Here is a 25,735-nt window from a genome sequence, read left to right on the forward strand (position 1 = left end):
TTCTCAATAAGTAAGCAAATCTCACAAAACTTAGTGTCATCTAAATTTTTAGTCTTCAGAAACTGATCGATTTAAAGGTCAGTACTATCGATTACCTAAAATTCCGGCGATGTCAGTATGAAATGTATTTTTTTTTTTTAAATTTGACATCTCCAACACTATCATTGATTTTGTACTTAATTTAAGATTTTAACAATGCATATTTGCAAACAGTTGTTTGAATAGCTTTACAGTATCAGCTGCGCTTATAAAGCACGTTAAACAAAAAAAAGGGGGGGGGGGGGGGGGGTTTGTCGGTAAAGTCGGTTTACGGACGATAATTTTACCTAATAACGTCATAAGTAAACATGATGAAAAATTGCATGCTTTTTTAATTTTCAAATATTATTTAAAGTTTTTGCAAATTTAATTTAAATAATTTGTTTAAATATAATCACGAACAATTAGTTATAGAAATATACCGAAATCGAATCAATGTCAATAAATTGTTAATTTGAAATGACGAAATTGGACAAATAAATCAAATCTTTTAAATTGCTGCATTTAAAAAGCCCGCTTTAACCTGTTTGATATTAGAAAAGATTTTCTCGCACGGTGGTTGGCCAGTTCTTGCACGCTAGGCTCAGGCTGAACGTGACAATGAGTCATGTTTTTTCGTGCGTGCAGCCGGCGTTCATTTATTTATAAGACGTATCACGTCAAAAAGTCATGGGGACTGTCGACAGAAGTGAAAACATAAATTTTTTTTTAATGTGTAGGTCTAATATGAAATCATTTCTACGTCAAAAGTACGCGAGAAAATGATTTTGGTTATTACATCACTAGCATGTCTGTGACGCGAACCCATAAGTTTTGCTCCCTACCAATAATAACTTTAACACTATAAGAAATGAAGTTTTTTTTATTGACAGAATAAAAAATGAATCTTAAATATACAAATCATCAACATTATCTCTAATAAATCAATAACATGATATTAAGAAATTCACATAGTAAATAAATTAAAAAAATATATATATAACCTTAACTTAACTACCTACTAAAAATATCCAATACTCGCAATATGTACCACACAATAACGTTAAAATTTCCTTGGAAAATAAAGATAAAATAAAAACTTGTATATTTAAAAATAGAATAAATTAAGTTTTATCATTGATATATTAAAAAAAATTAACACGTCACGTGACCATGTTGATGACGACTTGCATGAATTTACTCCCAATCAAAACCTTCCTATAGAAGTTTTCACTTCAAAATAGGCTTGCTGAACATTTCAGAATCATTTGCATTATTATTTTTTTTATTTATTAAAAATAACGTTTTATATTTGTTCATAATAAAGTGTTTTATAAATTTAATAGATTTTTAGAAACTTGAAGGCTAAAATTTTTTGTCAAATCTAGTATGAATCATGGGGTTAGTTTTTAATTTTTAAATTAATCCGGAAAAAAAATACTCATTTTTTTTAATCGTGGGGAAATGCAATATGCTTTGTTTTTAAATTGTTTTTTTATGAATTATCTACAAAAATATCGAGTAATGTGTGTTGAATGCTACACTCAAAACGATTGATTTAAAAATGTATACAGCTAGTTTCGATGCTCTTTATTTATGCTAGGGTTGAAATAAAATTATGCATTTAAGTTTCTGTCAAATATTAAATAATTGCTAAGTTCATAAAACTAACGATAGCCATGTTATGAATTTATTATAATAATGATCAAAATAATTTAGGATACTACCATATAAAGAACTTAAATAGAAACTCATTATGAATAATAATAATAATAACCATCAGTAAGCGGGCATTATTTAACAAAAATGATAATGAATGCGAGGCATTAATGTTGAGTGGTTACTATCCTCAATTATTTTGCTTCTATTACTTCGTGATTTTGAACACGATTTTTAAAAATATATTCATATTATAATCATAGTTAATATTTATAAAAGGTTTTTGCTACAAAATAACTCCTTATTTAATAGTATTTATGAACTTAAAGGCAAATTATGTCACTCGAAGCATGTACTGAAAGCAATAAATCATGTTGTATAGAGTTCTTGACGACAGTTAGTATGTAGCTTCCGTCTTTCGAACTCTTTATTTTTAGTGTATCATTCATTAAATAAATAAAAAATAGTTTTTTTTCCTTATCCCAGAAAAATTCAGGTAGCAATAGTTTTGGAAACCCTAATTTTTTTATAATTTAATGAATGATATAATAAAAATAGTCTATAGACGAAGGCTATATATATATATGAATGGTTAATCCAAAACTTTGTACCACATAATTTCATGCTTTCAGTACATGCTACGATTGAAATAAAACATTTACAATTTAATTTCATAACAACCATTTAAAAAAAATGGGTGCGTGTACTTAAGTACGCGCGTGAGAAGTTATATTTCTTGGCATCAATAAAAAATAGTTTTTAATTGCTCCATGGTAGCGTTATTCTCCATGGTAGCGTTAAACGTTTAACGCAACATTGTTGGAAGTCGCATTAGAAGTATAACTTCAAAAAGGCTTGTTTCGTGGAACAAACAATTTATAAACACCTAAGGTTATAACACGAACTTATTTTAAATCAACGCAAGAATACGAAAAATTATTAGCAAAATAATTTGGGATACTATGCCCTTAAGGGGAATGGAAAGGTAACATATCTTGGGAATGCTGGAATCGAATATCAAGGATAAAATCTGAACTACTCATCATATTTCTTTGCGGTTTGTTTTGCCAACTAGATAATTTAATTACAGAGAGTTGTGTGTACAGAAGTGGCCACAATAATGCATTTTTTTTAGAAAAAAATTAAATAACTTTATGCAGAAATAAGGGGTACTAGCCACAAAATTATAAATTATACCAAAATATAATTTTTGAATGGTGTAATACAATATTATCTAGAGCTCTATAATACAGAATTTTACGTAATTGCTCAACAAGCGTGTCCTTCCTTACCTAAATGTTGCATGGCAGGTTTTAATTGGTTAAAATTCCTTTAAAATTCAGCGATCAAGTGTTTTTCACTTTGATTATAATAGAGTTCTAGATAATATTATATTACACAATATAAAAATTACATTTTGGTATAATTTTTAATTTTGTGGATAATACCCCTTATTTCTGCATAAAGTTATTTAATTTTTTTTTCTAAAAAACTATGCATTATTGTGGCCACTGCTGTACACACAACCATCCGTAACTAAATTATCTAGTTGGCAAAACAAACCGCAAAGAAATATGATGAGTAGTTAACATTTTATCCTTGATCTTCGATTCCAGGATTCCCAAAATATTGTACCTTTCCATTCCCCTTAAACTTCATTGTAATTAAAAATATTTGCCATCAAATTTGGCTTCAATTATTAATGTGGCAAATATCAACAACTAAAACCCCTTGTCTTTTTTTTCCCCACGAGGCACGTTTTCGTCGATTGAAACCGTTGCCAAACATTTCACGGTGTGACTAAAAACTATTCATGGTGTGATCAAAAAATTTTTCAACGAAGAATTTGCCTCAAATAAACGAAAAGTTCTTCCTGGTTAAAGATAGACGGATCTTTGTGGTAACTAAAACGTATTGCGACATAAGAGTTGTGTTTCGTCGTTAGCAAGGTGGTAATAAAAAAAATTGGTTGTCTGTAAAGTCGGTTTACGCACGATAGTTTAACGTGACTTCATAACAAAACATTGATGAAATGATTGCATACTTTTATGAATAAAATTGAATCATTTTTTATTAATAATAAAATAACAATTACTTGAAATTATACTAGTAATCAGATTTTTAAAATGCAAGAATAATTAACCTTTATTGCCGAAATTGTTGTTGTAATAAGCAATGAAAACCACATTAACTTTTCACTTCACTTTATAAACATTCATGTCGACACGGAGCTCGTTAAAAATTATTCCACCATGGTAACGCCTTCACTTTTTTTTCCTTTGAAGTAATATGACAACTGTAAAGTATTATTTATATAATAATTAAAACAGGAATTTTTCCTTTTTCTCGCATGAAAAAAATTAAAAACACATATTTAGAGCAGCCCGATATATTTTTTTATGTTTTGATAAATTAAAAAAAAATCAATAAATTCCGGTAATACAATAACTAGGCTATATTTTGTACTGCTATTACATTTGATTGAAAGATTCTAAAATTAATAAAAATTTAATTAACCAAATATCAATCAATCCACTTCGTTTGAAGTTTGGTGTTCCGCGTGACATTTTACCGGCGGAGATGGCTACAAAAGTGACCTACAAACGTCCACCGAGTACATGTTCACCCTTAGTGAGCGTAAACCTTTCGTACTTATGGGAACGCTTCATGAAATATTTTATTTTAAACCGATTTTAATTAATTGAATATTAATCGAGTTTCAAGGGGCATTTTCATTGAAAAAATCAGAAAGTGGAAGGGTTGCGTAGCTATTTATTAGTTAGTTTTAGTTAGTTTAAAAAACCCTTACAACCCAATTTATGAGTTTTTTTTTACAGTTAAACGTGTTTTATTTCTCTTTTAGCGGGAATATATGACGATAAATCAATAAAATTCTTATTTGCGAATAATCTAAATGCCATTATCGAGTGAATTCCAGCACGTGATGCATATGAGTTTATTTTTAATAATTTTGTGACGCTTAATTTCAACTTAAAACATATTTTTAAGTAATATTAATTTATTAAAATGAAAAAAAGTTATGTCTTCATGTAATAAGTGTTGAATAGTTAGCTGTCAAAGACCGTGTTTTAAACATTGTGAATAGATATAGGTATCCTATACAGTCAGCTGTGAGTGCCTTGAATTTTATATTTGCTACCAGCTCGCTCGCATTTCTCCTTGTTCAACCAGCAGCGTAGAGAGCGCTGTTGAGGCAGTCCCTGCGTTTCCCGCGTAGATAGCGCTACCTGTTATGAATTTCGTACTTCGTTCAGAGATTTGGAGTGTTCCAAGTGGCAGAATTGTTTGAAGAAACCGTAACATGAACTTTTTTTTGTGATGTGAGTATTTCAAAAGTGATTAATATTTATTTTTCATAAATCATTATTGATAAAACATTATGGAGATAAGGAGCAGTTGTTTTGAAGTGAGTAATAATTTTGTTTAATGCTTATTTAGAAAACTATATTCTTTTTTTCTCTTACTCTTCTCTGCTTTTTGACGTGACAACGTCTAATAAATCGATGAATGCCGGCTGCACGCACGAAAAAGTGTCCCGTAACGCACATTGTCCCACTACGGATGTGTCCTGTTATGCTCATTGTACGCATGCGTGGCATCTCTCTTCCACTCGATTAGAACAACCATCGATTTGACTTTTCAATCATATTTTCGTCGTTTGAATTATTAATATTATGTAATTTAACGATCGTCCACAGATTTTCAGCACAATCGGTACGGTTATTTAAAAGTAATGTTGAATATTCAAATACGTTTTTAACGAACAATGGTGTTTTACAGTTACACAAAATAATTCAAATTACAAACCGGGATCTTTTGCACAATGTTTTAAAAAATATTGTAACACATTATAAATAAGTTTGGTGTATTTGGGATGCGTATTTGTTATAAAATCGTGTTATAAAACGGGCGGACTACATACCTTTTTAAAACTACCACAAAACAAAATTTTTATAAATATGTATATAACATCTAAAACAATTATTTCCAATATGGCCTCGTGGACGTGCGGTTAGCAACGCTGACTACCAATACCAATACGAAAGGTTTTTTAAATTTTCCTTCCATACATATTTTGTTTAGTTAAATAATTTTTTGTTATACATATAAAAATTAGTTTAGGTAAAAGAGCACAGAGTGCTGGGATGTCATGTTGTAAATACCAAAACTGTAAAGAGTAGAAATATGTGTTAATAAAAACTTTTGAATTGAATTGAATTGAATTGAATTGAATTGAATTGAATTGAATTGAATTGAATTGAATTGAATTGAATTGAATTGAATTGAATTGAATTGAATTGAATTGAATTGAATTGAATTGAATTGAATTGAATTGAATTGAATTGAATTGAATTGAATTGAATTGACTACCAATCCTAAGGTTGACGGATCGAAGTCCGGCCGCTGTGATACTTTTATTTTTGTACTTGTAAAAATAAATACGGCGCGCGCGACACTACAAAAGTAATAAATATATTTGAATTAATGAATGCAAATAAAAGTAAGTTTATCAATTAAATTGTAGATTTCATTTCACTCCTTCTTTGTATCCATACAAAATAGTGATAATTCAATAAAATTGATTCAATTTTATTCATAAAAGTATGCAGAGGTAGATTTTATCATACAAAAGATAGACAAATTAAAAAAAAAATTATTCCTCAAAGAATATAATATTTTAAATGCCTAAATGGTTTGGTTGCAAAAACCTATTACGGCTCAGTCTCAGGCCGAATATGATATTTCCTTTTCTTCTGGATCAATCATTTCATCAATGTTTTGTTATGACGTTGTCACGTTAAACTATCGTCCGTAAACCGACTTTACAGACAACCAATTTTTTTTTTGTTGTAACTGAAACAGAAATATTCATGTAAATTTACAGGTATTTTTAAGCATTCACATTAACACGATAACAACTGTATCACTAAAAAAATAAGGTTCGCAGTAAAACTGGGTTCGGATTCTTACCCTACAAAACCTACAAAAGTGAAAGTGATTTGTAAACCGCTCCCTGAAAATCTTTCCCCTATTAACTAAGCACATTAATAAAGCCTAATAAAACCAAATGTAGTAAAATTATCGAATATTAGATTATCTCTTTAATGGTTTACAAAAAATTATGCTTGAATGAAACATAAAAAAGAATGCACAAATTTTCGTTAGAAATCAGTATATTCTCGAGATAAAAAAAGAAGTATTTAATGTTTGCAAAAATAACCATAGCCATGTGTTGTAGAAAGTTGCAATATATTTCTTGTACTATTGCAAACTTATTTCTCTTTGGCAAGCGGTATCCAAAGTAATCTTTTGTAAAAAGTACAGAAAATATATTTTTTTCTGTGTGTATTCTTGACAGTTTTTTTCCCCTTGCGTGGTAAGCCTTTTTTGTTGCTTTTTGTCCGGGTGGTGGGGGAGGGGGTTAGGGGCTATGGAAGGTAACCTGGCTTGCCTCTTTTAACCCTGCCTACAATGTTTCTTTTATTTTGTTTTTTTTTCCTCCGTGGACACGTCTATGAACTCAAGTGCATAAAATTACCCTCCGGAACACTTTCATCAGCCCACGATTTATATATATTTTTTTCTACGTGCGTGAATGCAACCTGTTTCTACGGAAATGCCGCATGACAGCTACGCTGCTACAGCGGCGAATCAAAGCATGTATTTATTGGGATGTAGAGGGGGGGGGGGGGAATTAAAAAATATATATTTAGGGAACTGCCCACTAAAATACGTGATCTACGCCGACATTTGACTTTACAAAATTTTTTAAACAACCCACACTGCCAAACACGTGGCTTTTCGAAACTCACGCCAGTCTAAATTAACTTACTTGACGGGATATCAATCCGACAGACAACAAAAATGTAAGTATTTGCCAACGCATGTAAAAATAAAGGTCATTCATTTTTTTGAACTCGAACGATTTGACAACCTATTGTTTGTCTCGTTCGAAATGACGCAAACATGTTTAAAATGAGATACATTCAGCGGTGAAGGTGGGTATCAGCCTGATAATTAGAAAAGCGTTGGGGGGGGGGGATGGAGGTAGCTGATAGTAGGAGGATTTTGGGTGATGTGGAATACCTCCCGTATAAATTAAAGGTCAGAAAATTTGAGGGAAAAATATTGGCCCCTGAAAAAGCAATTACCGCATTTATGACGATTTGGAAAAAAAAATCATTGTTAAAGCTATGGATATATCTGAATATTTTAGAGTAGTTCTACCAAATCCTTAAAATAATAGTGAATTATAAAAAATTAAAAAGTGTGAAAATGAACACCCTCGAATGAGTTTTAAACTTTACCAGTATAACACAACCTTAAAGTTTTGAATAGGTAGAAATGTTTCAATCATATATAAGTGATGAATCAAAACATGCTGCAATGACTAGAAATTATTTCCCCAAAATTAACGTAATTAAGGACTTTTCTAAAAAAAGTTATTTGATGTTTTTTTTTTTACTTGTACCAGATTACTCAGAAAAAAAAGGATGCAAAAACTCTACACAACACTTATAAGAAATAATGCTTTCATTCCCCCCCCCCCCTTCCCAACAAACCCGTTAAATGTAGCAACATAATGTAAAATTTTCTGTTCAACATGGAACGATAATTTTATTCCCCATAACATTTTTCCTGATGAAAAATAGTTTCAGAAGGAGGAGTGGTAGAGGGGAAGCAATAAAATTAAGTCTTCCACAAGGCGTCGAGTGGTGATAATGTCAGAGGATTTAATGAGAAAAAAAAAGCTGCTAATAGTTAAAAAAAAAAAAAAAAGATGTAGCACAAAACAGACAGATTGGTCGGAACGAAATTAATCAAATTCACGTGTGACGTAGGCGTTAATTGAAGCTGGTAGGAAACCAAATTCTATTCGGCGTTGAGTCCAAAGTCAAATCAAGTTATCTTTACGCCATAAACTCGAAATCTTAAATTAAAAAAATTACAAAATCTGAATTTTTTAAATCTAAAATTCTAATATATAAATCTCAAAGGTAGGCGCGTCGAAATGAAATTTAAATACGCCCATAAAATCAGCTACTAAACGGGACGCATTAATCACGAATATAAGCCAGACACAGATGTGATAGATAGTGGTGATGGTCAAGCAGCAAAAAAAAAAAAAACTCTTCTGTGATTTTTCTGTTTATTATGCTTCACATTTATGTGTAGGTATCATTATGGTGGAATATAAAACTGTGGAATGTTCCTCTTGTTCGTCAGGACAGAAACCAAGATAGTGATTTTTCTTTTTATTAGCCTATGCTTCACATTTAAATGTATCTTTAGTTAAGTGTCGTAAAAGATACATCTGTAGTGTTGTTCGTCAGGGTTGAAACAAATATGGTGTCTTTTCTGTTCATTATGCTTCACATTCAATTGTATCTCTAGTTAAGTATGGTGGAATATACTTCTGTGGAAGGTTTCTTTTGCTTGTCAGGGCTGAAACCAAGATGGTGACTTTTATGTTCATTATGCTTCACATTTAAGTGTATCTCTAGTGAAGTGTCGTGGAAGATACGTCTGTGGTGTTGTTCGACAGGGTTGAAACAAATATGGTGTCTTTTCTGTTCATTATGCTACACATTTAAGTGTATCTCTAGTGGAGTGTCGTGGAAGATACGTCTGTGGCGTGGTTCGTCAGGGCTGAAATCAAGATGGTGACTTTTCTTTTCATTATGCTATACATTTAGGTGTATTTCTAGCTAAGTGTCATGGAAGATACACCTGTGGCATTGTTCGTCAGGACTGAAACAAAAATGGTGACTTTTCTTTTCATTATGCTTTACATTTAAGTGTATCTCTAGTGAAGTATCGTGGAAGATACGTCTGTGGTGTTGTTCGTCAGAGCTGAAACCAAGATGGTGGCTTTTCTGTTCATTATGCTTTACATTGAGGTGTATCTCTAGTGATTTGTCGTGGGAGGTACATCTGTGGTGTTGTTCGTCAGGGTTGAAACCAAGATGGTATCTTTTCTTTTCATTTTGCTTTACATTTATGTGTCTCTCTAGTGATTTGTCGTGGGAGGTACATCTGTGGTGTTGTTCGTCAGGGTTGAAACCAAGATGGTGACTTTTCTTTTCATTATGCTTCACATTTAAGTGTATCTCTAGTGAAGTATCGTGGAAGATACGTCTGTGTTGTTCGTCAGGGTTGAAACCAAGATGGTGGCTTTTTTGTTCATTATGGTTCCCATTTAGGTGTACCTCTAGTTAAGTATGGTGGAATATACTTCTGTGGAAGATTTCTTTTGCTCGTCAGGGCTGAAACCAAGATGGTGACTTTTCTTTTCAATATGATTTACAATTAGGTGTATATCTAGTGATGTGTCGTGAAAGGTACATCTGTGGTGTTGTTCGTCAGGACTGAAACAAAGATGGTGTCTTTTCTTTTCAATATGTTTTACATTTAAGTGTATCTCTAGTGAAGTGTTGTGGGAGGTACATCTGTTGTGTTGTTCGTCAGGGGCGGAGCTCGCCGAGGAGGATCCGGCGACGACGTCTCTGCCGCCGCCGCCGCCGCCCGCCGCCCCCGGCTGCTCGTGGGCCTGCGTGCGCAACAAGGAGATCGAGCGCGACCGCATCGACAGCCTCAAGGCGTACATCCTGGAGAAGCTGGGGCTGAGCGAGCCGCCCCGGATCCCGCCCCACCTGCGGAGGAACAAGTTCGCGCTGGAGGTCTTGCTGGACCGGGCGGCCCAGGCGCAGCAGCATCCGTCGTCCCCGGCGCGCTTCTCCTGGGCCGGGGGCTGGCCTCCCGGGGACCAGCCGACTGGGGCGGCCGGGGCGCGCGCGGGGAACCGCGACTACGACGAGGACGTGGTCAAGCCCCGCAAGGTGGTCGCCTTCGCCGAGACCGGTGAGCCCCTGACAGTGGCGTAGCCAGGTTTTGTGTATTGGGGGGTGTTAAGAAGCATGCCCCCCCCCCCCGTACGTATTAAACCGGGGGGGGGGGGGGGTCCGGGGGTCCTCCCCCGGGAATATTTGGATTTTAAAGTGTAAAATAGTGCTATTTTATCAGTTTTCGGTACTTAAATTTAAATATTGTAATGGTAAAATTTTTATTAATTTTAATATAAAATTTGTTTGAGTGATGAATAAGAAATTAATTAAAGATTGAATCCTAAGTGGGGGTTTTTAACCCCTAAATCTCTCCCCCCCTGGCTACGCCCGTGGCCCCTGAAGCCACCTCGCTTGCCTACCGGGCACACAGCATTTTGTACAGGCGTAACTCCGTTAGCATGTCATCACATGTGTGATCACGGCAACCTGCCACCTGCCACAACGTCTAATAAATCGATGAACGCCGGCAGCACGCACTAAAAAATGTCCCGTTACGCACATTGTCCCGTTACGCACATTGTCCCGTTACGCACATTGTCCCGTTACGCACATTGTCCCGTTACGCACATTGTCCCGTTACGCTCATTGTCCCGTTACGCTCATTGTCCCGTTACGCTCATTGTCACGTTGCGCTCATTGTCACGTTGCGCTCATTGTCACGTTACGCTCATTGTCACGTTACGCTCATTGTCCTGTTACGCTCATTGTCCTGTTACGCTCATTGTACGCTAGCGCCGCATCTGTCTCTCTTCCACTCGATTGGAACAACCATCGATTTGACTTTTTTCGAGGCACATTAAACTTGAAACACTCCCATTCGTTTCCTACTTTTCCTATCACCGTCATATCCTTAACGGAATAACACAGACAGGAAGGAGTTAAATAGCAAACATGCATAAAAGTTATAGTTAAAATAATAATCTCTTCGTTAAAGTAATAAACATATTTGAATTAATGAGTGCAAATAAAAGTAAATTTATCAATTAAATTGTAGATTTCATTTCACTCATTGTTTGTATCCATACAAAATAGTGATAGTTCAATAAAAATGATTCAATTTTATTCATAAAAGTATGCAATCATTTCATCAATGTTTTGTTATGACGTTGTCACGTTAAACTATCGTCCGTAAACCGACTTTACAAACAACCAATTTTTTAAAAATATAATAAATCGGCTGTTTTTCCTCTTCTTTCGAGCAGAAAATATTTACTAATATGTACACTGAATTCAAATGTAATAAAAATTTTCCCTATTAACAACACAAATCTAAGCCTTCGTTCCTTTCTTACTCCGAAATTTGGAAACTAAACCGAACTTATTTTAAAAAAAAACTTAAGGGTGCCTTCTGCCGGGTTACACACGCGGTGCTCAGAGCTTCAGGAAAAACAAACGCGATTTCAAAACTACTCAAGAAATCCGAGTCGGGCCTGTTCACTAAAAGCATTTTAATAATACACTACGTTTGGATTCTGATTAAATTTTTGAACTGTGTTTATAGAATAGGGAAAATGGCTTAAAGGCGTGTTTTCGGAATAATTTTTAGGCGTAAAACAACCAGCACAGATTCTGAAAGTTCGAAAGCAATTAAGGGACTAGAATTACATCTTTATCTTCATTTCTCCGCCATATATAATGTTACGGTCACCGCTCATACGCACGACGAGAAGACTGCGCGCCAGTCCAGAGGAGACACCGCGCTAGAAGCACCAGCGAGCGTCGCGCTTATCATCCCGCCTCGCCTGACACAGATACACCCCTGACGAGGCGGGCCCCCTTAAAATTCCTCAAACAGTCATGTTATTGCACGAGATTTTTTAAAATAAAACTTCCAAATTAATTTTCATTTGTTTCTATTTCAAGGGATTTTGATAACCTGTATTAAAAAATCATCCACTGTTTACTATCTAAAACCTTGCTGAATTTCAAGTCAATATCATTGCAAATTTTTGAGTAAAATCATTTATAACAGGCAGAATGACAAAAATTATTTTTGAACATTATATTTGGTATAGATATCAGGAAAAAAATTAATTTAAATTGTGGACAGCCTCCTTGATTCTGTTTACTTTTATTGATTGATAAAGAATTGACCCTCAAAATTCGTATGAAAATTGTTTAGGAATATACATTAAATATTTTTCAAAGAAGATTAATTTTATCTTTTATATTGTTTGGTTTTACAAGATACTTTGTCTTGACATATTATTATATAAACTGTTTCAATAAAATATTTCTGATCCACTCCTATGTAGTCTTCAATACATGAACGGTATTTTTTTTCTTCTTTTCGTGTATAGACAAAATTACAAATCGTTTATAGCACATTCCGCTGCAGCTCAAAACATTTAAAAAAGTTTTCCGCCGAAGGGTCGAAAATGGTTTCACGTTCTCACAGCTCCAAATTACTTTTCTTTTAAAACGTGTTTTTTTTTTTTTTTTTTCGTTAGGAAGAAAGTTAAATTGCTCGTGACAATCACCCTACCCTTCCCACCACCCAACCAAACAATTCCAATGTCCTTTTTTTCGTATGCTCTAGTACCCCGGCTATTTTACACAGAAAAATAATTAGTTAACTAATTACATCCAAAATTAGTACAAATACCTTTACTCCTAGAAACATTTTTAACTTCTTTCCTTTCTGTCTTTAAAACGTATTTCATACAATGAGTGACTGTACACCTAATTAACGAAGTGTAAATAATGATAAATCAAAAATATAAAATCATAACGAAATTATTTTTTTTTAATAAAGTGTGAATTAGGGATGGGTCACTCAAATGCCTTAAAATAATTTAGTATTCAAAAGATTTTATATTCGTGTAAAACTATTTGATGACAAAATATCTGAGGAATTATTCAATAACTAACACCTGTGTAGTTCACTAAGAATACGTTAGTTTTAATGTCGCACCCATATAAACATGATTTTTTAAAATTTAATAATTTGAATAATACTTAAAAATAAAATTTCTTGATTTTTGCCCATATATAATTTTATTTCTGACACTTGAAATTGATATTCAGATTCGAGGTAGGGGTACTCTTATAATAAATTAATAATTTTAAATTTCGAGTCAGAGTTTAGAATTATAAGTGTATTTACAAAATGAGAACCCATTAATTTACTTGTTACCGAGGTTAGATGTTGCACCGAAATACTCGCTCAATTTTTTTTATTAATTAGATCAAATTAAGTATATGATTCTAGAAATTATTAAAAACACTAAAATTTATGTTTTCCTTTTCCTTTTTTTAATATTGTAGTTTTTATAGTCTCTTTTTATATTTCGACATACATGCATATTGTAGCGACAAATTACCAATCGCGAAAATAGGTCTTTGGTTAAAAAAAACTGTAATTAGTAAAGAAAGTTACATAAAGGAATAACAGTTTAGAGAAAAATGTCTTATCGCTTTTATTTCTCCATATTTATACAATTTTATATTGAGTTTAAATACCCTATAATTAAATAGCAATTTCTTTTAGGATTTCAGAGGTATTTTTTTTTTAAATATTAAATCGTCTGAAAATTTTAAAATTTTTAATGGAGCCAGAATAAATTAGCCTTTCAGTTTCTAATTTTATTTTAATTAATGAAGCTATTTGTAAACGATTTACCGTAGATACAGCATGTTTATAAAAAAAATTCTGAGATAAATACTAAAGCATAAAAAAATTTATGAAAAGTCCATCTCTGCACTTTATTACTCTATGGTATCTAACGAGCCGATGATTAATAGTGTCTTTGACCGATGCAGGAAGGAACGACTCTAGGCAGTGCCACTTCGGAGACAACGAGATCCACTTCTTCCGGTTCTCCAAGGAGGTGATGAACTACGAGGTGGCAGGCGCCCGGCTGTGGGTGTTCCTGCGCGCGCCCGGCGGCCGCTACGAGAACTACTCCGCGGCGAAGGCGCCTTCGTTCGACGCCGCCTCCGGACCTCAAGGCCCCCGGGGCAGGACGCCGCCCGATTACCCCCGCCAAGGCGCGAACCACCCGCCACCGGGCGTCGGCGGTGACGCTCGACGCGGCAGCGGCGAATCCCGCTACGACGATGGCGCTCCGGACCGTGGTGGCACGGTTGGCAACTATGGCATGGGCGGTGCTAAATACGGCAACAGCGCTTACCACGGCGATGGTGACGCATACCATGGCGGTAGCGACGGTTACCGCGGTGGCGGTGACGCTCAACGCGGCAGCGGCGAATCCCGCTACGACGATGGCGCTCCGGACCGTGGTGGCACAGTTGGCAACTATGGCATGGGCGATGCTAAATACGGTGACAGAGCTTACCACGGCGATGGTGACTCGTACCATGGCGGCAGCGACGCTTACCACGGCGGCGGCAACGACGCCCAACGCGGCAGCGGCGATTTTCGCCGTTTGGGTGGCGTAGCCGAACGTGGCGGCACCGGCAGCTACCATAGTGGCGGCGATGCCAAGTATGGGGACAGTGCTTACCACGGCTATGGTGATTCGTACCATGGCGGCAGCGACGCCCACCACGCCGGTGTCGACGCTCAGCGCGGCAGCGGCGATTTTCCCCGCGTGAGCGGCGTTCTCGGGAATGACAGCACTGGCGGCTACCGTGGCGGCGGCGGTTCTTACCACGGCGACGGTGCTTACCACGGCTATGGCGACGCCTATCAAGGCGGTGGCGGCAGTGTTCACCATGGCGGCGGCGGGCCGGTCACGCTGTCCGTCGGGTGGGTGAAGCACTTGGAGGGCGGCGATTCCAACGCGTCGTTCGTCGCCTCGGTGAAGACGGACGTGCCCACCGGCAAGGGCCGCTGGGTGCACGTCGACCTCACCAAGACGGTCGCCAGCTGGTTCCGCGGCTCGGACGGCGACCTGGGGCTGGTGCTGTCCGCTAGCGACGCCTCCGGCCGCCCGGTCAGGAGCTTCTTCGGCGGGGAGGACGGCGAGTCGCGGGTGAGTGGTCGTCGGTCATCGGGTGGCACAGCAAGAGAGTCATTTTGATGTGAGCGTTGAGCCAATTTTTGGTAGAGGGCAAAAACGTATGGGTTCGCGTCACCGACATGCTAGTGACGTGTTGCGCCAGAATGGCGAATCGCACCGGTCTGTGTACATGTATACGCATGCATACACTAATACATTGTACAGCACACTCCCGATTATCCGCGAAATCAAGTGGCAGGGCCACCGCGGATAGTGAAAATCGCGGATGATCCGCAAAAGAGCCGAAAATGGGAAACAAAAAAGGAAACATTAATTTCAACTTAAAAATCTAGAAATTTATGTACAGTAAAAGATACAATTAACAGTAAAAAATTTTGATTGATGCTAAAATACTGAATAATTAACATACAATACATTTCAGTAATGCAAACATAAAATTGCTCGGTACTTGCTTCGTACCAAGGACGTACTCAGAGACTTAATTAGACACTGCGTGAGTTCCGAGAAGGCCTGTGGTGTTTTACTGTATACTGCACACAATACACTCGTCAGTAGAGTTCGAATTTGCTCACTTGTAATAAAATACAGATTTACATATGTGCTGTATTTTTTCGTAACATGCGCGGATAATCCTCACCACGGATTATCCGCCCGCGGATAATAGGGAGTTTACTGTATATACTCGGCTGTATCATGCGCGTGTTGGACTCTTTTTTTTTGGATGGGTAAAAATCGTATTGAGTTCGCGTCAACGACATTGCTGTAGTAGCAGTAAGTGCAGTTAAATTGACCGCGTCGAGCGATTTTCTTTTGTTTATTTATTTACGTAGTGAATGTTGATTATTTGTAGATTTAATTTCATAGTTATTTGTTTTTTGAAGGATAAAAATTCATTTCTTCTAATTTTAAAGTTATAATTGTTAGGGGCATAACTAATGGGTTCGCGTCACAAACATGCTAGTGATATAATACCAAAATAATTTTCTTACGTACATTTGACGTAAAATGATGTAATATTACACATTAGAAACAAAGTTTTTAAGTTTTCACTTCTGTCGACAGTCCACATGACTGCCTTTTCGTTTTTTTTTTGAAGTGAATACGTCTTTAAAATTGCTGCCGTAGTGTCCTAGGTTAGCATAGTGTGCCAATTACCTATATGTCCCCACTGTAAAGTGCGAGTTATTAAGTGGGCAAACCGTTATTTGGGTGGAATAAATTTTTAACAGTGAACAAACAGCTGCTATAACAAAACTAAAAAGAAAATTAATAAAATCTCAATTCTCAACAACAAAAAAACAACAATATAATCATAATTCGAAAATCTAGATTATGCTTGTTGAGAAGTAAAGTTGTCGCCTAATTTATTGTATTTCCTGTGAAACGGCAGCAATGAAATAAACATATGACATTTGACTTTTCTACTACAGATTAGGTGTGTGGGTCTATTTGGTTGAGGTGAGCGACAAAAAAATAATCTATAAATAATCTAAAAGAAAAACGGATATTTCCATATATATAAACTCATTTTTAAGTATACAACATTTATACACACGCGAGTCCACCATTTTTTTTGGAGATTTCTTAAGTTTCCTTGCAGACACAGCACCGTGGTTACGCATTTCCGTTCGTTAGACTTACGTTGCATTCACTAAATTACTCCTATCAAACGCTTTGTATCGAGAGATAAGATGTTTACACATCCGGCACAAAAAGGTTTGAGGAGTACTCAAGAACCAAAAATCAATAAACACTCTCTTTAAAAAAAAATTGACGTTGTGAGTGGAAAGAATTTTTTTTTAATAAGGCTGATAATGAATGATTGATGTGTCTTTTGTGAGTGTCCGATTAAGGCTCTCACCTACCCGAACACACACACACACACACACACACACACACACACACACACACACACACACACACACACACACACACACACACACACACACACACACACACACACACACACACACACACACACACACACACACACACACACACACATTGTGCAGAGCTTCAGAAATAACCACTGCTCAAGATCTCTAAGTGAAATAAATCTGTTTACGATAATAATTCAAGAACATGCTGATGGCATGAGTAGTTATGATTCAGTATTTATTTGTCAAAATTTTTTTTAAGAGTGGAAGGATCTAAAACACTTGTTTTCGGGATAAATTTTAGGGCATTGATTACCCGGTACATATTCTTAAAAAAAAAAAAAAAAATCAGTGGACTGGCACTACACCTTTATCTTTATTTCTCCACCATGTAATGTTACGGTCACCGCTCATACGTACGACGAGAAGACTGCGCGCCAGTCCAGAGGAGACACCGCGCTAGAAGCACCAGCGAGCGTCGCGCTTATCATCCCGCCTCACCTGACACAAACCAGGCGGGTCCCGACAAACAGGTACCACATTATGTCACATAGCTCACTACGTCCCTGTGTAGAAACATGAGTAAATACGTTCGCGCTGGATTGAAAAGAAAAAAAAAATAGTCAGTCATGCGGAATTTTCAACAGAAGTGAAAACTTAAAACTTTGTTTTTAAATTACTAATATGACATCATTTCTACGTCAAATGTACGCAAGAAAATGGTTTTGGTTATTATATCAGTACGATGTCAACATGACATCATTTATCCTTACATCATTTTTTAGTCACAACAGATGTCAGTGGTATGTCAAAAATTACGTAAAAATTCATTACCTAGCTATGACTTACCAGTGATGTCAGACCTAGGTCATGTATTCACGTGGTATAATTAACTTCACTTACTGCTACTACAGCCATGTTGGTGACGCGAGATCACAAGATTTTACCCATCAAAAAAAAGAGTCCAACACGCACATGATACAGTCGAGTATATACAATATCATAGTGTATACAGGCGTATACATGTACACAGGTCGCTGCGATTCGCCAGTCTGGCGCAACACGTCACTAGCATGTCGGTGACGCGAACACTTAAGCTTTGCACCTACCGAAAATCACTCAACGCGGCTAAAGAAGTTTTCACTTAAAAAAAAATTGGTTGTCTGTAAAGTCGGCTTACGGACTATTATAGTTTAACGTGACAACGTCATAACAAAACATTGATGAAATGATTTCATACTTTTATGAATAAAAATGAATCATTTTTATTGAATTATCACTATTTTTAATGATTACAAAGAAGGAGCGAAATGAAATATACAATTTAATTGATAAATTTACTTTTATTTGCACTCATTAATTCAAATATGTTTATTACTTTAACGAAGAGATTATTTTAACTAAAACTTTTATACATGTTTGCTATTTAACTTCTTCCAATCTGTGTTATTCTGTTCAGGATAGGACGATGATAGGAAAAGTAGGAAACGAATGGGAGTTTTACAAGTTTAATGTTCCTCGAAAAAGTCAAATCGATGGTTGTTCCAATCGAGTGGAAGAGAGATAGATGCGGCGCAAGCGTACAATGAGCGTTAGACACGGCGTAACGGGACAATGTGCGTAACAGGACACTTTTTCGTGCGTGCAGCCGGCGTTCATCGATTTATTAGACGTTGTCACGTCAAAAGAAGCTTTTTAAATCATGGGCTGCAGCATCTGATAACGCTGGCGTGGCTTCTGACCGCGTGACCTTGGAAACGGTTGACAGCCACAGATGGCGCACGCCATGGAGACCGGCAGATGCATTAATACCCGGAGGCGATCTATATCGCGTCCCGAGTTAACAGAACGTGCGAGCCAAAAGTTCATAAGATATTTTTTGACGCGACAACGTTTAATAAATCGATGAACGCCGGCTGCACGCACGAAATAAGGATGAATAATTGTCCCGTTATGCACATTATCCCGTTACGGTTTTTTCCGTTACGCTCATTGTACGCTTGCGCCGCATCTATCTCTCTTCCACTCGATTGGAACAACCATCGATTTGACTTTTTCGAGGCACATTAAACTTGAAACACTCCCATTCGTTTCCTACTTTTCCAATCATCGTCCTATCCTTAACAGAATAACACAGATTGTAAGAAGTTAAATAGAAAACATGTATAAAAGTTATAGTTAAAATAATCTCTTGGTTAAAGTAATAAACATATTTGAATTAATGAGTGCAGAATAAAGTAAAATTATCATTTAAATTGTAGATTTCATTTCACTCCTTCTTTGCATCCATACCAAACAGTGATAATTCAATAAAAATGATTCAATTTTATTCATAAAATATGCAATCATTTCATCAATGTTTTGTTATGACTTTGTCACGTTCAACTATCGTCCGTAAACCGACTTTACAGACAACCAATTTTTTTTTCTTTTGACGTGAATACGTCTTTAAAATTGCTTCCATAGTGGCAGGCATGCAATTCAGAAGAACTAATAACAAAATCGAGGGATTTAGCTTGGTGTTGGAGTTTCTCTGACGTGAATACGTCTTTAAAAATACTTCCATAGTGGGAGGCATGCTATTCAGAAGAACTAATAACAAAATCGAGGGATTTAGCTTGGCGTTGGAGTTTCTTTGACGTGATTACGTCTAATTGCTTCAATAGTGGGAGGCATGCTATTAAAAAAGAACGAATGACAACATACACATTTAGTGTTGCAGCTACATATCTATCATCCCCATCCAAAAATTTTTTCACACCACTGGATAGCTAAAGGATCAAAGAATTCGTCACGCTAAGTGAGGACTGTGACGCATCGCGCGCGGTGGAGGGGGGAAGCGCCGCCATTTTGAGGTCATTTTTCTGCGTTTCAAGATTTCCATTTAGTATAACGTTTGACTCTGAGAAGCTACGACGTTCGTGTTTGAGTTTCAATCGTCAGCTCTCGTCAAAATCTTATCGATAGCATGTATATAATAACATTAGTGTAAAATTAGTTACAGTTAATATATATGGTGTTAAAATAAAAAAAATAGCGTATTTTATGTTTTGTATGGAAAATATATACCGGTTACGTACACGTATTCACGTACAACACACGGCCGTGTCCATGACACAGCAACTCTCCCCTTTCTTTTACCTTCCTCCACCGCGAACTAACCTAGGAGACCCAGGTAGTCTCCGGGAGGGGGGTGAAACGGGGAGTGGAATATTGATGAGACGACCTTCGTTGTTACCTCGCTGCTCGTTGGCTGGAACCTTGTTTTTTGGAGGGGGAGGGGAGGGGGGAGTATCTCGAGGCTTCTGTCATCCCTCGTAATGTTGGGCAAAGGGTTGAAGGTCTGTAGTGGTCCCCGCGTTTATCTGGCGACCTTGAGGAACACCTGCTTTTTCCTGACCCCCTTTTTGTCCCGCGCGGTCAGGAAGTGACCCTGAAATATATAACCAAGGCTACCTCCTTCCACACACGTTTTCAAACCCCCTTTCCCATTTCCCCCCCCCCCTCCCCCCACGGGGAACCCGTAAATTTGTGTTTTTTTTTTTTTTCGATGTTGAAACGTACGAAAAAAAACCTGCTTTGTCTCACCATGAAAACTGCTCTAGATATTTGAGTGGCGTATGTTACGTTCACGTAAATGATTTCAATAATACGCTGAGGGCATGCGCGTAGCTATGTATCCGGTTGTTTTTTTTTTTTTTAATATTTTTAATGAGAGTGAAAACGGTGCTCGCTTTCCAAAGATGGTTTGTAGATTTCTATAAAATATGTGTTTTGAGTGAGAAACATAGGACGCAAAAAATGAGTTCCCAACTCATTAAAAATTAAAAAAAAAGTGGTTATATAGTTCTTCGCCACTCCAAGCTCACGCGGCCATTAAAGTAAACGCCAAATTTCATAACGTCTGTACTATTGCTGTCTTTAAACACCAGGTGCGTTAACCACTAAACTTTTATATTCCATCCTTCATGTATATGTACAACATATTAAATTTATGTAAAACTTAAGAACATAAAAAGACAAAATGTTTAAAACTAAAAAAAAAAAATTGGCAAAAATTTACTAAAACCAATTAAACCAAAAGGCGTCTAAATTTCCCAGGTTGCCGATACATTATATAACCACTTAAGAATATTTTCCTCAGCAAACTCCTATAATCATATTTTGCAATTATTGTTAAATCAACCGTGTTCAAAACTGTATATTTTTAAAATCTTTTAAAAATATCCACACAAAAGGCCTTTTAGGGCCACAAAATTAATGTCTTGTCGGGTGACAGACAAATGTCTTTTAGCTACATCAGATGGAATGTCTGATAGTCATCTCAGACGAATGTCGGTTAGTTAGTTGAAATAAATGTAAATTTTGTTTGTCAAATATCTGTTTGTTATGATAGATAAAAACTGTTAGCCATGCCAAATAAATGTATGTTAGTTATATCAAATGAATGTCTGTTATGATAAATGCATGTTTGTTAGCCTTTCCATAAGTAATGTCGGTTAGCCATGCCAAATGAATGCCTCATAGCCCTGTCAAATGAATGACTGTTAGCCATGTAAAATGAATGTCTGCTTGTAATGTAAAATGAATCTCTGTAAGCCATGCCAAATGCACGTCTGTTAGATATATCAAATGCATGTCTGTTTGTTATGATAAATGAACGTCTGTTATGATAAATGCAGGTCTTTTAGTTATATCAAATGCAGTTCTGTTAGTTATATAAAATGCATGTCTGCTAGTTATATCAAATGAATGTGTATTATCCATGTCAAATGAATGTATTTTTGTTACGATTAATGAATGTGTCTGTTATGATAAATGAATGTCTGTCTGTTATGATAAATGAACGTCTGTAATTGTTAATGAATGTATATTATAATAAAAATATGTGTGTCATGATAAATGAAAGTCTGTTATGATAAATGAGAGTCTATTATGTCAAATGAATGTATTTTTGTTAGCCAAAATAATTGAATGTCTGTTTTTTTATGATAAATTAATGTTTGTTAGCCATGATAACTGAATGTCTGTCATGATAAATGAATGTCTGTTAGCCATGATAAATGAATATGTGTCATGATAAATGAATGTATGTTAGCCATGATGAATGAATGTCTGTCATGGTAAATTTTGTCTGTTAGCCATGATGAATGAATGTCTGTAATGGTAAATTAATGTCTGTTATCCATGATGAATGAATGTCTGTCATGGTAAATGAATGTCTGTTAGCCATGATGAATGAATGTCTGTCATGGTAAATGAATGACTGTTAGCCATGACGAATGAATGTCTGTCATGGTAAATGAATGTCTGTTAGCCATGATGAATGAATGTCTGTCATGATAAATGACGTCTGTTAGCCATGATAAATGAATATCTGTCATGATAAATGAATGTCTGTTAGCCAAGATAAATGAATATCTGTCATGATAAATGAATGTCTGTTAGCCATGATAAATGAATGTCTGTTAGCCATGATAAATGAATGTCTGTCATGATAAATGAATATATGTTAGCCATGATCAATGAATGTTTGTTAGCAATGATAAATGAATGTCTCTTTGTTATGATAAATGAATGTCTGTTTGTTTGTTATGATAAATGAACGTCTGTAATTATAAATGCATGTGTGTTATGATAAATGAATGCACGTGTGTTATATCAAATGAATGTTTGTTATCCATGGTAAATGAATGTCCGCAGACGCCGTTCATCGAGCTGACGCCCTCGGCGGCTGCCGGCCCATCGCGCGCGCGCCGGGCGCTGGGCATCGAGTGCAACGCCACCTCGGAGGAGAAGCGCTGCTGCCGCTACCCGCTCACCGTGGACTTCGACTACCTGGAGTGGGACTGGGTGGTCGCGCCCAAGACCTACGAGGCCAACTACTGCGCCGGAGACTGCACCTATGCCTTCCTGCCGCGCTACCCGCACAGCTACATCGTGCAGGTCTCTGCTGGTGTGCTTCACTCGTGTCCATCTAACTGACAGACGTTCATCTGACACGACTTACATGCTTTCATTTGACACGACTTACAGACGTTCATCTGACACGACTGACAGACGTTCATTTGACACGACTGACAGACGTTCATTTGACACGACTGACAGACGTTCATTTGACACGACTGACATACGTTCATTTGACACGACTTACATGCTTTCATTTGACACGACTTACAGACTTTCATTTGACACGACTTACAGACGTTCATTTGACACGACTGACAGACGTTCATTTGACACGACTGACATACGTTCATTTGACACGACTGACATACGTTCATTTGACACAACTGACAGACGTTAATTTGACACAACTTACGTACGTTCATTTGACACAACTTACGTACGTTCATTTGACATAATAGCAGACGTTCATTTGACACAACTAGAAGACATTCATTTGACACAACAACAGACATTCATTTGACACAACAACATACATTAATCAGACACAATAACAGACATTAATCACACACAATAACAGACATTAATCACACACATTAACAGACATTAATCTTACACTATAAGACATTAGTCTGACACAATAAGATATTAATATGAGACAATAACAAAAAAAAAATTATCTGACACAATAACAGACATTAATTTGACACAATAACAGACATTAATTTGACACAATAACAGACATTAATTTGACACAATAACATACATTAATCAGACACAATAACTGACATTAATCAGACACAATAACTGACATTAATCACACACATTAACAGACATTAATCTTACACTATAAGACATTAGTCTGACACAATAAGATATTAATATGAGACAATAACAAAAAAAAAAATTATCTGACACAATAACAGACATTAATTTGACACAATAACAGACATTAATTTGACACAATAACAGACATTAATTTGACACAATAACAGACATTAATTTGACACAATAACATACATTAATTTGACACAATAACAGACATTAATTTGACATAATAACTGTCATTAATCTGACGTAAATAACACATTTATCTGACAAATAACACATTTATCTGACAAATAACACATTTATCTGACATAAATAACCGACATTCATTTGACATAAATAACCGACATTCATTTGACATAAATAACCGACATTCATTTGATATAAATAATCGACATTCATTTGACATAAATAACCGACATTCATTTGACATAAATAACCGACATTCTTTTGCCATAAATAACAGATATTCTTTTGCCATAAATAACAGACATTCTTTTGTCATAAATAACAGACATTCTTTTGTCATAAATAACAGACATTCTTTTGTCATAAATAACAGACATTCTTTTGTCATAAATAACAGACATTCATTTGACATAATATCAGACACTTATTTGACATAAGTAACAGTAATTTATTTATAAATAACATACATTTATTTGTAATAACGAAACAAAATTCGTTTTCTTAAAGAATATAAGTTATTTTGAAATAACTAATTAATTTTTTGACATTACTAATAGGATTTCATTTAAACAAAATTAACAGACATTGATTTCACATACACGACAGCCATTTACTAGAAAAGATCATTTTAAACCATGTTTGTCTAAATAATGGCAATTCTAAGTTGTGTGCACATAGATGTTAGTCTGAATTCGACCGACAAACTTCATCAGAAGGTTCATCATTACAAAATAAGTTAAAAACCTTTTTTTGTCTCACAGTCTTAAGTTATTTTAGAGGCTGGTATACGGTTTTGAATTTGGAGCAGAAATAACATTTTTATTGTAAATAATAATAGAGAAAGTATTTAAGAAATACTGAGCGTCTGAAAAATGTTTGATCGAATTCCTACAACCACTGCAAAATTTTCTGCTGTCGCCAAACAATTTAATTTAAATTTAATTATTACCACATATCTTTGTGATGTGTTACTGCCCCCTATTACTTCAATGAAATAATTTTGCTACAGTCAAAAAAATTCGTGGTGTTTGGAGAAATTAATTCAACTAAACTTAATCCAGACACTCATTAGAGACAATTCTATGTTGTGTGTCTATAATTTATGGTGGATATAAGATTAGATTTGAAATTTTTTTGTTAATTATAATGGTTTTTAGAGTTTATATGATGAGTTTTTCGAAGTTATGATATTTCAAAATTATGAATGTTCTGATTTGTGTGTTTCTAAGTAATAACAGTTCTACTTTGTGTGTTTCTGAATTATGATAGTTTTAACTTGTTTTCTCTTTAGGTAATGATCCTTATATAAACTATGACAGTTCTAAGTTACGTGGATTTTTATTGAGAACTGTAGGTTATGGCTGTACAAAGTGATGACATTCTGAGTAACGTGGGTTTTTTATAGAGTTTTGTAAGTTATGGCTGAACAAAGTTATGACTTTCTGAGTTGCGTGGGTTTTTTATA

General features: G+C 35.8%; 1 protein-coding gene across 3 annotated transcripts in view; it reads left to right on the plus strand.

The window, feature by feature from the left end:
• LOC134541253 (uncharacterized) overlaps positions 1-25,735 on the plus strand; it is a 119,248-nt gene that overhangs the window by 91,224 nt on the left and 2,289 nt on the right. For all 3 annotated transcript variants that reach the window (XM_063384530.1, XM_063384527.1, XM_063384528.1), the window contains exons 3-5: positions 10,168-10,560; positions 14,307-15,481; positions 23,050-23,292. In XM_063384530.1, coding sequence (XP_063240600.1) covers positions 10,168-10,560; positions 14,307-15,481; positions 23,050-23,292 — 1,811 coding nt within the window. The remainder of the gene's footprint in view (positions 1-10,167; positions 10,561-14,306; positions 15,482-23,049; positions 23,293-25,735) is intronic.

This window comes from Bacillus rossius, chromosome 18 (genome assembly GCF_032445375.1).
Source record: "Bacillus rossius redtenbacheri isolate Brsri chromosome 18, Brsri_v3, whole genome shotgun sequence".
Taxonomy (NCBI): domain Eukaryota; kingdom Metazoa; phylum Arthropoda; class Insecta; order Phasmatodea; family Bacillidae; genus Bacillus; species Bacillus rossius.